Source organism: Gopherus flavomarginatus, chromosome 1 (assembly GCF_025201925.1).
Source record: "Gopherus flavomarginatus isolate rGopFla2 chromosome 1, rGopFla2.mat.asm, whole genome shotgun sequence".
NCBI classification, from domain to species: Eukaryota; Metazoa; Chordata; order Testudines; family Testudinidae; genus Gopherus; species Gopherus flavomarginatus.
This window is the reverse complement of record NC_066617.1, coordinates 233,754,178-233,768,265: the sequence shown is the minus strand read 5'-3', so window position 1 is coordinate 233,768,265 and position 14,088 is coordinate 233,754,178. Positions and strand designations below refer to the sequence as shown.

Sequence of the window (14,088 nt, the reverse complement as noted above, 5' to 3'; positions counted from 1 at the left end):
GCTATATAGAATCTGTGACAGTGCACCTCTTCTTCATGAGCAAATGTGGACTCTGGGAAAAGGAGAAATAAGTACAGGTAAAACCCTGAGCTGTTTTTATCAGCGTAGAGGGTGGGCTGGAATAAATGAGGTCCCAAAGGCTTAATTTAAATATATAGCTTTGAGGAAGTGAGTAGCAGCAGCTGTTTAACATGTAATTGATTTCTCAACTTTCATCTTGACTGAAGAAACAATAGTATCCTAACATTATTCTGTTGTCTCAGCGAGTTATGCCATTTTCTGCTTTCTTCTGTACCTGAGCTGAAGCAGTGGGCACCCCTTTCAAGCTGTTGTATCTTCCCTTTGATTTGCAGTTTTCGCTGGGGAAAAGTCACCTCTAAGTCTTGGAAGGACACAGAAAATGGTAGGTTCAGCTTTCAATTTAAGCATATTCTTAGAGCTCGGTGAAATGGGAACTGCAAGGTGGGTGAGACGGGGATTTTTCAGACTGTATCCTCTTCCCTTTCTATCCCAACACCAATTTCATAATTTGTCATAATGATTATAGTTGGCATTACACAATAAGATGGATCAGGGGACAGATAACATTTGCTTCTACTATTTTATTGCAAGTTTAGTATTATAGTATGTTAATAACAATAATCTCTTCCAAAATGTTCATATCTCTTGGGATGCTATTTTCTCTCTCTCCTCCAATTATATTTTGCCTTTAAAATCTGTATAAAACAAACAGGAATGATAAAAGTCCATGTAGAAAATATCCCCAGTGCATTGTTTCTGAATATTTGATGAATACTGTAAGTCAGATGTGGATTTGATAGGGTTTATACAAGTCATAATTGGTCCTTACATTGTCATGGACAGCCACACGGTCAGATTATAAAAATATGTTGATTTACATGAAACAATGAAATGCTGGCATTTTCCCAGAGGATCACTTGATCAAATGTTAATCAAGCAGAAAGAGGCCCTTTTTGCACTTCCTACAATAGCAACTTGGTTATGCAGAAAACAATTGCAACGGTTGCAGCTATTCTTTTAAACTTCAGTTTCTTTTACTCTGAAGACTTTGACACAAATTATTATTGCTAATTCCATCTTCTTTCTACAAAGAACTTGGAAAGACACTACTCTTGTTTGTATTATAATAGTCTGCAATGTGGACAAAAAATTTTAGAGACAATTTCTTAACCAAAGAGCTTACAATCAAAATAGATAAGACAGATGAATGATGAGGAAAGAATGGAAGTGGCGCTCCCCCCATTTCATGGATGGGAAACTGAGCACAGACACATTAAGAGCCAGATTTTTAAGGGTATTTAGGCACGAAAAGATGCAGAAATTGATAGGAGATAGTGCCTACTGAAATTTTCAAAATTACAGAGCTGCATTTTAAGCATTTAAAACACCTTTAGAAATCTGGCCCTAAGTAGCTTGCCCAGGATCACACAGGAAGCCTGTGACATAGATGCTGACTCTGTGGGTGCACCAGGCCTCAAGCACCCACTGAACAAAAATAGGAGAGGTGCTCAGCTCACACTCTGCTCTGAGGACCCGCCCCCACTTGGCCTCTTGCCCTCAAGGCTCCTTCCACTGCTCACACAGTGAGGAGGGGATGGAGAGGAGTGGGCGGTGGGCGGGACCTCAGGGGGAAGAGGCTGAGTGGGAATAGGGCCTCAGGGCAGAAAGAAGGTGGAACTGGGACCCTCCTGCCTGTGGGCCCAGCATCAGGGTGCCATTGTAAACCCAGTACTGCCCTCACAAGCCACAGTGTTGCTGACAGTTTCATCCAGAAAGCTACAGTGAGATGTAACGTCTTTAGACTGGGTCACTAATGAAGACAGCTTGTAGATGAGCACAATGATTTTAATATACTGTAATTCACACTATGATTATGTAGTTCATTAATATCTTAATAGGGATTAAATTAAGATACCAATGATAGACACATATTCAATAACTAGGATTAGAGAAGTGTTTAAAGATGCTGAAAATAGCCCCCTCCCAAGCTGGCAGAGCTCCCCCGTCTCCAACACACACCCCTCTTCAAAATCACTCACCAGCAAAACCAAAAGTCAGTGCCTGTGCCAGAGCTAAGAATTGAGCCCAGGTTTCCCAAGTACCAGTCCAATACTTAATCACAGCACCATCCTTCTTCTCTAAGAAATGTATCCAAAAAGTGTCAAAGCACAGGTTTGCATAAAATGTCTAAATTGTCCATAGCGAACCATCATAGTGAAGAATCCAACAGCATTTTTGTTACAGCAAGACCTGAACAAACCTGAACTTGAAAGTTCGAGTTCAACAAACATACGTTGGTCTTTGTTTGGGGATGGGAGAAGGACTGGCATCCTTATCTCCTTTTCTCCTCTTCATCCTGACATGTTGTCATAAACAGATAGTAGGAGTTAATAGAACAGAAGTACTTTATATCTCTTTTGCCTGTAAAGGGTTAATAGAATCAGTGAGCCTGGCTGTCACCTGACCAGAGGACCAATCAGGGGACAGGATACTTTCAAATCTTGAGGGAGGGAAGTTTTTTGTGTGTGCTGTTAGTTTTTGGTGGTTGTTCTCTCTGGGTTCTGAGAGGGACCAGACATGCAACCAGGTTTCTCTCCAATCTCTCCGATACAGGCTCTTATGAGTTTCAGAATAGTGAGTACTAGGTAGATAAGGTGAGTTAGGCTTATCTTTGTTTTCTTTATTTGCAAATGTGTATTTGGCTGGGAGAAGTTCAAATGTGTATTTGGCTGGGAGGATTTTAATTTGTACTTGTATACTTAGGCTGGGAGGGTATTTCCAGTGTCTATAGCTGAAATACCCTGTACCTATTCCATTTTAAATTTACAAAGATTTTTTTACTGTTTTTCTCTCTTTAATTAAAAGTTTCTTGTTTAAGAACCTGATTTTTTTTTATTCTGGTGTGAGACCCCAGGGGACTGGGTCTGGATTCACTAGGGAATTGGTGGGGAGAAAGGAGGGAAGGGGGAGAGAAAGGTTAATTTTCTCTCTGTGTTAGGATTACTTTCTCTCTCAGGGAGAGTCTGGGAGGGGGAGAGAGAAGGAGGAGGGAAGGTGCATTTTCCTCTCTGTTTAAGATTCAAGGAGTTTGAATCACAGTGATCTTACAGGGTAACTCAGGGAGTGGAAACCTGGGAGAAGCAACAGTGGGGGAAAGGGTTTACTTTCCTTATGGTAAGATCCAGAGGGTCTGGGTCTTGGAGTTCCCTGGGCAAGGTCTTGGGGGGACCAGAGTGTACCAAGCACTGGAATTCCTGGTTGGTGGCAGCGCTACAGGTTCTAAGCTGGTAATTGAGCTTAGAGGAATTCATGCTGGTACCCCATCTTTTGGACGCTAAGGTTCAGAGTGGGGAATTATACCATGACACATGTGATGATGCCTCTCTTGTCTTCTGCCAGATAAGCCCCTTGAAACACACTGCTCCCACTCCCAGCAGGCTCTTTGAGCTACCCACAATGGGTTGTCATTAGACATGTCTTCCCCTATAATAGTGCTTGTGGAGAAACTCCCACTGACCTCTGTGACAGACACTCTTCATAATTCTGGAGAGGAGCTAGAGAGCCTGAGGCTTCTTTAGCAACCTTGTGCTAGAGATTGTGAACATCTGTTCCAGCTCTCATGATTGGTGTATAGCCTCAAGTATCCTGCTCCTGGATCTGGAGAAGACCTTGCTGTCAGTAGAGGAGCAGCTGTTTGTAAGTCACCCTTTTGGTAGCAATTTTCATTATTCTAATAATCATTTATGTATTTAATTATCCCTTATAAAAGTTACTGATTGCGTATGTGCTGTCACTGAGTTTACTAAATGTGCTCAAAATGAAGTGATGCATAATATTGTCGAAATTTTTCTCTTGCAACTTTTTTAACAAAAATAATTCGTTTTCCAACCAAATGAAGATTTCAATGGGTAATTTTTCATCTTGTTCAAAGTTCTCAGTTAATTTCTTCAGGTTTTTTTCCCCAGTTAATTTGGTTCTCAGTTAATTTTTTTTAAATATGTCCCCTCTTTATCTTCCTTTTTTCCCTCCTCCTTCACCACCTTTATTGTTTATTAACGAAAAATATTGAGTTGCGGGGGTCATTTTTTTAATTGCTGCTCTGCATATTACCTAATTTGTCTACCCTTATAATCCCGTTATTCACTGATCTCATCTAAATCAGGAGTTCTCAACCTGCAGGTTGCAACCAATTTCTCTTACTTTATGGCTACATGGAAGTGTAGGAGGATTCTGGCAACTTTTGGTGTTGTCAAATGGAGTCACAGTATGGGAAAGGTTGAAGTTCCTTAGGAATTTAGAGAACTGATCTGAACCTTATATGAAAATAAATTAAATTTGTCTCATCGACATAAAACATCTCCTAGGACACAATCCAGGTGCCATTGAAGTCAATGGCAAAACTCCCATTGACTTCAATTGGATGAGAATCAGGTAGGATGATCAGACTGCAAGTGTGAAAAATTGGGACAGGGGTAGGAGGTAACAGGTGCCTATATAAGACAAAGCCCCAAATATCGGGACTGTCCCTATAAAATTGGGACATCTGGTCACCCAATACCAATTCAGAGGCAAGCAATGGCGCCCTGAACCTTCTCCAAAGCAGAGAAAGCACGAGACCCAGCATAACAGTACCGGCAATTTGACATAGTACTCAATGATTTTTTTGTCTCTGTCTTCACAAACAAGGACAGCTCCCAGACTGCTGCACTGGGCAACAAAGAATGGGGAGAAGGTGACCAGCCCTCCGTGGAGAAAGAAGTGGCTCGGGACTATTTAAAAGCACTAGACGAGCACAAGTCCATGGGTCGGATGCACTGCATCCGAGGGTGCTAAAGGAGCTGGCAGATGTGACTGCAGAGCCATTGGCCATTATCTTTGAAAACTCATGGCGAATGGAGGAGGTCACGAATGACTAGAAAAAGGCTAATGTAGTGCCCATCTTTAAAAAAGGGAAGAAGGAGGATCCGGGGAACTACAGGCAAGTCAGTCTCACCTCAGTCCCTGACAAAATCATGGAGCAGGTCCTCCATGAAGGAATCAATTCTGAAGCCCTTGGAGTAGAGGAAAGTGATCAGGAACAGTCAGCATGGATTCCGCAAGGGCAAGTCATGTCTGACTAACCTAATTGCCTTCTATGAGGAGATAACTGGGTCTGTGGATGAGGGGAAAGGAGTGGATGTGTTATTCCTTGACTTTAGCAAAGCTTTTGATATGGTCTCCCACAGTATTCTTGTCAGCAAGTTAAAGAAGTATGGGCTGGATGAATGAACTATAAGGTGGATAGAAAGCTGGCTAGATCGTCGGGCTCAATGGGTAGTGATCAACAGCTCTATGTCTAGTTGGCAGCCGATTTCAAGCAGAGTGCACCAAGGGTCTGTCCTGGGGCTGGTTTTGTTCAATATCTTCATTAATGATCTGGAGAATGGCGTGGACTGCACTCTCGGCAAGTTTGCAGATGACACTAAACTGGGAGGAGTGGTAGATACACTAGAGGGTAGGGATAGGATACAGAGGGACCTAGACAAATTAGGGGATTGGGCCAAAATAAACCTGATGAGGTTCAACAAGGATGAGTGCAGAGTCCTGCACTTAGGATGGAAGAATCCCATTCACTGTTACAGACTAGGGACCGAATGGCTAGGAAGCAGTTCTGCAGAAAAGGACCTAGGGGTTACAGTGGACAAGAAGCTGGATATGAGTCAACAGTGTGCCCTTGTTGCCAAGAAGGCTAACGGTATTTTGGGCTGTATAAGTAGGGGCATTGCCAGCAGATCGAGGGATGTGATCATTCCCCTCTATTCAACATTGGTGAGGCCTCATCTGGAGTATGGATCCAGTTTTGGGCCCCACACTACAAGAAGGTTGTGGAAAAATTGGAAAGAGTCCAGCGGAGGGCAACAAAAATGATTAGGGGCTAGAGCACGTGTCTTATGAGAAGAGGCTGAGGGAACTGGGATTGTTTAGTTTGCAGAAGAGAAGAATGAGGGGGGATTTGATAGTTGCTTTCAACTACCTGAAAGGGGGTTCCCAAGTGGATGGATCTAGACTGTTCTCAGTGGCAGCAGATGATAGAACAAGGAGTAATGGTCTCAGGTTGCAGTGGGGGAGGTTTAGGTTGGATATAAGGAAAAACTTTTTCACTCGGAGAGTGGTGAAGCACTGGAATGGATTACCTAGGTAGGTGGTGGAATCTCCTTCCTTAGAGGTTTTTAAGGTCAGGCTTGATAAAGCCCTGGCTGGGATGATTTAGTTGGGAATTGGTCCTGCTTTGAGCAGGAGGTTGGACTAGATGACATCCTGAGGTCCCTTCCAGCCCTGATATTCTATGATTCTATGACTTTTTATGTCCATATTTTAGTACTGAAGCTTTATATTGGAAAGTTGATAGAATAAATCTCCTGAAGTTCTTAAACCAACTGTTGACCCTAGAGAACAGAAATGCAGTGTCACGTGAGAGCCTTTCCATCTATTTCTCATGGTTGGTCTTTTTCAGTTCTTGTCAACTCCTTTGTATACCTCTGGGGCTGGCTATTTTAGGTTACAAATAAATACAAAATGGCCGGGGTGGAGAAGCAGCAGGGGAGCAACTTAAGTGCGCAGAATATATATAACATGAATACCTAAATATTCAAAATGCCTATGTTATCTACCAAGTGTGTCTGAATTAGTGTTCAACAGCACTTTCCCAGACTTTCAGTTTACTGGGTGGCTTGTAATAAAGAAAAGATTTCACACAGGATTGAAGAAACACTTGGGCATACCTCGTGGTATCTGGTTAAGCATCTGATTTTCAGTGTAATTAGCTGCTTAATTGAACATCCACATTTAGTCAATACATTCCCTCATTTCATTAAGGAGCACTGTGTGTAATGTTTTGTTCTCCAGCCCTTACACATCAAATTACTGAGGGAGAAATTTTAATTATGAATTTTTTTAAAGTTTTCATTGAATGTATGCACCAATCAAAAAAAGATCCAGATAAAAGCCAGTTCCAAAATAACACAGTAAATAAGGGTAGTTATAATTGTATTGAAATTCAGGTGACTGACAACTTCAGTGAATAATATTACTTGAACAAGAAATGCACTGCACATGAAAGAAAGAAATGTCCACTAGAATGCTAAGTAAGGTTACTTCCCCATTTCTGTCACCCCCATACCAATACAAATATAAATAAAAAGAGTGGCCAAAATCACAAAGATAGGTGTGAAACGAGAGCTCATTTGGGGAGATTCTGTGAACTGAAATGTCTGTGAGTTTTGGCTTTCTTATTTAGCTATTATTATTTGTTAAAGGGACATAGTCAATTTAAAAGTACACCTCTGCTTGATTCCTTTTAACCTATCATTGTTACATCAACACCTTGGTTTACTGGCCTGAATTTTCAAAAGTATATAGTGATTTTGTTAAATAGTGATAGTATATTTTGTTTGATTTAAAGGGTGCTGCGTACCTACCTGCTGAAAATCAGGTTTCTTTAATGTGTCTCAAGTTGGGCACCCAAGTCACTAGTCACTTTTTGAAAATGTACAGTTTGACCACATGGAGATCAAGTCAGGGTGTTAATGTGTAGCACACTAACCTAGCCTGCTGCACACAAAGTTTTTGAGTGGACCCACTACCACACACTGAAAGTTCTATAGTGTACAGCAGTAGATCAAAGCACTCTACTGAACATTTAGTGCATCGCAAGGGGTCCGCATGGCTAGTTAGTGCACAGCAGGCTTTTCTGCAGTAGATGTACACTCCAACTTGCCACATACTAAGGCTCCATATAGACCAGCCCTTACGCCACTGTAAACTGAACCTGAGTATCTTAAAAACAAAAACACGCTATTTTTTCCATTTGTTTATTTTGTGCATTTGACAGCAATTTGTGCAATAGTCATTTCATTGCTTCCCTTTTGTATAGCTACAGCTTATTATGTATTTAAAATGAACTCTTTAAAACATTTCTCCTGTACCTTTAAATATAATATTACTACATTCTCAAAGGATATACAGAAGTACAATATAGGGGAAAATCCTGAGTGTGAAAAGAAACAAATGTCAGATCTCTCCTTGCTGAGTTAATATATGCAGCTGGACTGTTTTGATAGATTTCTGTGTGGGGTTTATTTAATCCTTTTAAATTGAGCTACTTTATTCCACACAAGTTTTCAGACGGATTTCTCTGGGCCTACATGAGTATAATGTAGCTGTGCACGGAAATGGAGATTACCCAAAGAGAATTCCCAGGTGTATGAATTTTAATTTGTCTTTCACAACTCTTTTGAGTAAGTTCTTTAATGTTCTGTAGTACTTTATTGAATAGAGAGCTTTGGGATCTACTATTTAATAGTTAAAAGGGAAAAATAATTGTAGACCTATATTGCAACTGTACTAAATAAACATGTGTTTCTTTCCTTCTTTTCAGGCCTTTCACACATGGCCCTCAAACAGATTGCTCTTCCTCTTGCTCTTCCTGTTTTCCAAGCTGCTGTCAGCCAGATGGTTTCCTAAAAGTTTACCTTGTGATGTGAAAGTAGAAGCTTCAAAAGCCAATGTGATAGTGGACTGCAGTGATCGTCGCCTGACCGAAATTCCACATGGGATTCCTCTTAACACTACCAACCTGACTCTCACCGTTAACCATATTCCAAACATTTACTCAACATCCTTTGTCCATCTTGATAATCTTGTGGAGATTGATTTCAGGTGCAACTGTGTGCCTGTTCGACTGGGGCCGAAGGATCATGTGTGCACCAGGAGACTGCAGATCCAGAACAGTAGCTTTGCCACTCTCACAAAGTTAGAGTCATTGTACTTGGATGGAAATCAGCTATCAGAAATACCTAGGGGTCTTCCTCCTAATTTACGCCTGCTGAGCCTTGAAGCAAACAGCATTTTTTCCATTACAAAAGAGAATTTGTCAGAACTTGGAAACATAGAAATGTTGTACCTGGGACAGAACTGCTATTACCGTAATCCATGCAATGTTTCATTTGAAATTGAAGAAGCAGCCTTCCAGGACTTGAGAAATTTAACCATATTGTCCCTGAAATCCAATAATTTAACCTACATTCCACACAATTTGTCATCCACTTTAAAGGAACTGTACCTTTACAATAACATGATTCAAAAAGTTCAGGAACATGATTTAAATGACCTTTACAATTTGGAAATTCTTGATTTAAGTGGCAACTGCCCTCGCTGTTACAATGCCCCATTTCCATGTACTCCGTGCCCTAATAATGCCCCAATTTGGATCCATCACAAGGCCTTCGATGCATTAAAGCAATTAAAAATTCTGCGCCTTCACAGTAACTCCCTTCACAATGTACCCAGTAGCTGGTTTAAGAACACCAAGAATCTCAAAGTGCTTGACCTTTCCCAAAATTTCCTGGCCAAAGAAATTGGAGAAGCTTGCTTTTTGAACTTTATCCCCAACCTTGTAGAGCTGGATCTTTCCTTTAATTTTGAACTTCAGGTCTATTCTTCATTTTTGAACCTGTCTAAGACATTTTCCTCCCTCTCACACCTGGAAATCTTGAGAGTTAAGGGTTATGTTTTTAGAGAATTGAGTCAAGAAAACCTACGTCCATTGCTTCATCTTAGAAATTTGACAGTCTTGGACCTGGGAACTAATTTTATCAAACTTGCTAACTTGAGTATGTTTAAAAAATTCCCATCTCTTAAAATGATAGACCTCTCAGTAAATAAAATATCTCCTTCTTCAGGTGAATTCAAAAATCATGGTTTTTGTTCTATCCCCATGGCTTCAGTAGATCAATACAAAAGTCGAATGGTGCAGGAAATGCATTATTTCAGGTATGATGAGTATGGACGAAGTTGTAAATCCAAAGACAAAGAGGCTGCTTCCTTCCAACCTTCTGTCAATGAGGACTGCCTCAGTTATGGGGAAACCCTGGATCTAAGCAGAAACAACATATTTTTTATCAACCCCTCTGACTTCCAGCATCTCACTTTCCTCAAATGCCTCAACTTGTCAGGTAATGCTATCAGCCAGACTTTGAATGGAAGTGAGTTCTACCCTCTGTCTGGACTGAAATATCTGGATTTTTCTAACAATCGGATTGATTTGCTGTACTCGACTGCCTTCCAGGAACTAAAAGATCTGGAAATTCTAGACCTGAGCGATAACAAACATTATTTTCTGGCAGAAGGTATTACTCACAAGCTTGATTTTACAAAGAATTTGACCTTTCTGAAGAAGCTGATGATGAATGGGAATGAAATTTCCACTTCTACTAATATGGGAATGGAAAGTCATTCTCTTCAGACTTTGGAATTCAAAGGAAATCACCTAGATGTTTTATGGAGGGATGGGGATACTAGATACTTGTCATTTTTCAAGAATCTGACTAACCTAGAGCAACTGGACATTTCCTACAACTTTCTGAGTTTTTTGCCTCTTGGTGCTTTTGAAGGCATGCCTCCACAGCTCAAGGTACTCAGCTTAACCAATAATATGCTGAAGTCTTTCAACTGGGGGAAACTCCCCTTTTTGGAAAAACTAGAAACCTTGGATCTTAGCAACAATCTGTTGAGTACCGTTCCCCGGGAGCTGTCCAATTGCTCTGCAACCCTCCACAAACTGATACTAAAGAACAATAGGATCCGACGGCTGACTAAGTACTTTCTCAGAGATGCTTTCCAGTTAAAATACTTGGACCTCAGCTCAAACAAAATCCAAATAATTAAGAAATCTAGCTTCCCAGAGAATGTTATCAGCAATCTGGAGATGTTGCTTTTACATGGCAACCCTTTCAAGTGTATTTGTGATGCTGTGTGGTTTGTTTGGTGGATCAACCAGACTGAGGTTACGATTCCCCTGCTGGCCACAGATGTGACCTGTGCAGGCCCAGGAGCACAAAAAGGTAAGAGTGTGATTTTATTGGATCTGTATTCCTGCGAATTGGACTCCTCTCATGTGATCCTGTACTCTGTGTCGGCATCAGCTATCCTGTGTCTGATGGTGTTCACAGTTACAAGTCACCTCTATTTCTGGGATGTGTGGTATAGTTACCATTTCTGCACTGCCAAGATAAAGGGCTATCGGCGTTTACATTCACCAGAAACTTGCTATGATGCTTTTATTTCCTACGATAATGAAGATCCAGCTGTAACTGAATGGATCTTGAAAGAACTAGTTGAAAACCTGGAAAATCAAAAAGATAAACAGTTCAATTTATGTTTGGAAGAAAGAGATTGGCTGCCGGGGCAACCAATTTTAGACAACCTTTCCCAGAGCATACAACTGAGCCGAAAAACCATATTTGTGCTGACTAACAAGTACACAACAAGTGGCATCTTTAAGACAGCATTTTACATGGCACACCAGAGACTTATGGATGAAAAAGTGGATGTGATTATCTTGATATTTCTTGAGAGAGTTCTGAAGAAGTCCAGGTACCTCCAGCTGAGGAAGAGGCTGTGCAGTAGCTCTGTCCTAGAGTGGCCAACCAATCCTCGGTCCCAGTGTTACTTCTGGCAGTGTCTAAAAAATGCACTAGCGACAAACAATGACATGACCTACAACAAACTGTTCCGAGAAACTGTGTAGCTTTCCCACACCCTGTAAAATCTTAGTGTGATACTGAGTAGCTGGGTGACAATGAAACTCAAATTTTATTTGAAGAAAGTTTCAAAGCATGGGAGATAATTTAAGCCTAACATCATATCAAAAGTTATATGCCACAACTAATATTGCAAAGACAATATTTTACTTGTCTCTCTGCAACATGATAGCCTTACATTTAACCACCCCCAGTTGCCAGCCAGGCTGTTTCAATGACGTGCACCTTACCTGGCACTTACTGCTACACATAGAAATAAAATGCACTACCAGCTGGAAGACTCAGATTTGGAACAGAATCATATCTTCCAGTTTTCAGTTCAGTGGAGGTTAAGAGCATCTCATGTAGGTTGGCTCAAATTCCTCTGAGACCACTTACTTGTGTTAGTGTATTACATGGACTACTAAGAGGAGTTTAGCTGTGCTTGAAACTGCTGCTCTTTGGATCATTGTTAGATTAAATAGTATTCTCATATAAAACTGTAGGTCACCAACTCAAAGCAGCACCAGACGCTACCAGAACAACAGATGCAAAACCTGTAGATATATTTCCACTGCTACGATGATAATACCCCCCACAACACACCTTTCAGGGCCCATAAATTCCACACATGCCTATCACAAGATGTGGTGTACATCACGCAGTGCACTAGATGCTTCAATAACAACTATGTGGGTGAAACCAGACAATCACTATGCTCTCAGATGAATTCTCACTGAAAAATGACAAAAACACCATATCACCTGTGAGTGAACACTTTTCACAGAAATCACTCTACATCTGACCTCTCAGTCCTCATTCTGGAAGGAAACCTTCCCAATATCTTCAAAAGACAAGCCTGGAAGCTTAAATTCATAACTTCTTTAGACACTAAAAATCATGGACTCAATAAAACACTGTATTTATGGCTTATTACAACAATCTATAAGCCATTAACAACTCCCTTCTCTTTCTTCTGGATGCCTTTTTCCTCTCCCTTCCTTCTCACCTCCCTCATCCCCAATGACTGAAGGAGTGTTAATGGGGCACTTCATCTTGAATGGTCCCTTGAAATATGTGTTAACTATTTATGCTAAACAATCTGTTCCACCTTGTATTTAACTGTGACACTGAGTATGTTTCCTAGACCTGAAGAAGAGCTCTATGTAAGCTTATAAGAACATAAGAATGACCATCCTGGGTCAGACCAAAGGTCTATCTAGCTCAGTATCCTGTCTTCCGACTGTGGCCAATGCCAGGTGCCCCAGAGGGAATGAACAGAACAGATAATTATCAAGTGATCCATCCCCTGTCACCCATTCCCAGCTTCTGGCAAACAGAGGCTAGGGACACCATCCCTGCCCACCCTAGCTAATAGCCATTGATAGACCTATCCTCCATGAATTTATCTAGTTCTTTTCTAAACCTGTTATAGTCCTGGCCTTCACAACACCCTCTGGCAAAGAGTTTCACCAGTTGACTGTGTGTTGTGTGAAGAAATACTTCCTTTGGTTTGTTTTAAACCTGCTGCCTATTAATTTCATTTTGTGGCCCCTAGTTCTTGTGTTATGAGGAGTAAATAACATTTCCTTATTTACTTTCTCCACAACAGTCATGATTTTATAGACCTCTATCATGTCCCCTCTTAGTTGTCTCTTTTCCAAGCTGAAAAGTCTGTCTTATTTATTCATGCTTCTCTCTGAACTATTGCTTCAGACTGCTGATTGACTAAAACACAGACTCTGCATTGGTTTGCACTTGGGTCACATTTTGAAGATGATCATTGCAAGCATAAGATCCAAAGACTTTTTAAAAATGTATAGTTAAAGTACAAAATAGCAAGTACCAGAAAAGTACCTGGCCCCAGATCCTCCAAGGTATTTAGGAGTCTAACACCCATTGATTTCAATGGGAGTTAAGCACTTAAGTAACTTTGAGTATCTGGGTGCTGGTCACTCTCCTGGTGGATCTCAGCCCAATCTAACCCCTGCTTGTAAGAAAAAAAAAAGGAAATAAACATATGCAAGAGATTGTTAGCAAATGCCCTAAATTGTTTACAGCTTGGATACCTCAGAGAAGAGAATGACAGTGAAGATCAATTGAGGGGCTTAAAAGCCCTCTGCCTTAACTATGAGAGGAGCTGAGCATGAACTTGCTTACCCTGTTGGTCTACCAGAGCCAGAGTCACAAACAGACTTAGGCACCTAAATGCCACTTAGGCCCCTAAATCAACATTTAGATGCCACTGGCATTCACCAAACACCTGCTTGGCTGCTGCCTAACCTTGTAGGTGTGTAAACTAACGTCATGGCTAAATTTTCACTGTAAAAGTTTCTTAGGCCTTGTCTACACCACAAAGTTGCAGCGCTGGTGAGGGGGTTACAGCGCTGCAACTTAGGAGGTGTCCACACCTGCAGGGCATTACCAGCGCTGCAACTCCCTATTTGCAGCACTGGCCGTACACCCGGTCGAACCTCGGGTGTAGAGGATCCAGCACTGGTGAGCCAGC

General features: G+C 41.1%; 1 protein-coding gene across 1 annotated transcript; it reads left to right on the top strand.

Annotated features, from left to right (window-relative positions):
- Positions 1 to 276: 276 nt before the first annotated feature.
- Positions 277 to 13,914, top strand: LOC127055873 (toll-like receptor 7). Its single transcript, XM_050963413.1, has 2 exons — positions 277 to 403; positions 8,438 to 13,914. Exons 1-2 carry the CDS (start codon positions 401 to 403, stop codon positions 11,585 to 11,587), a joined length of 3,153 nt encoding a protein of 1,050 aa, XP_050819370.1. The 5' UTR covers positions 277 to 400; the 3' UTR covers positions 11,588 to 13,914.
- The last annotated feature ends 174 nt before the right edge of the window (positions 13,915 to 14,088 follow it).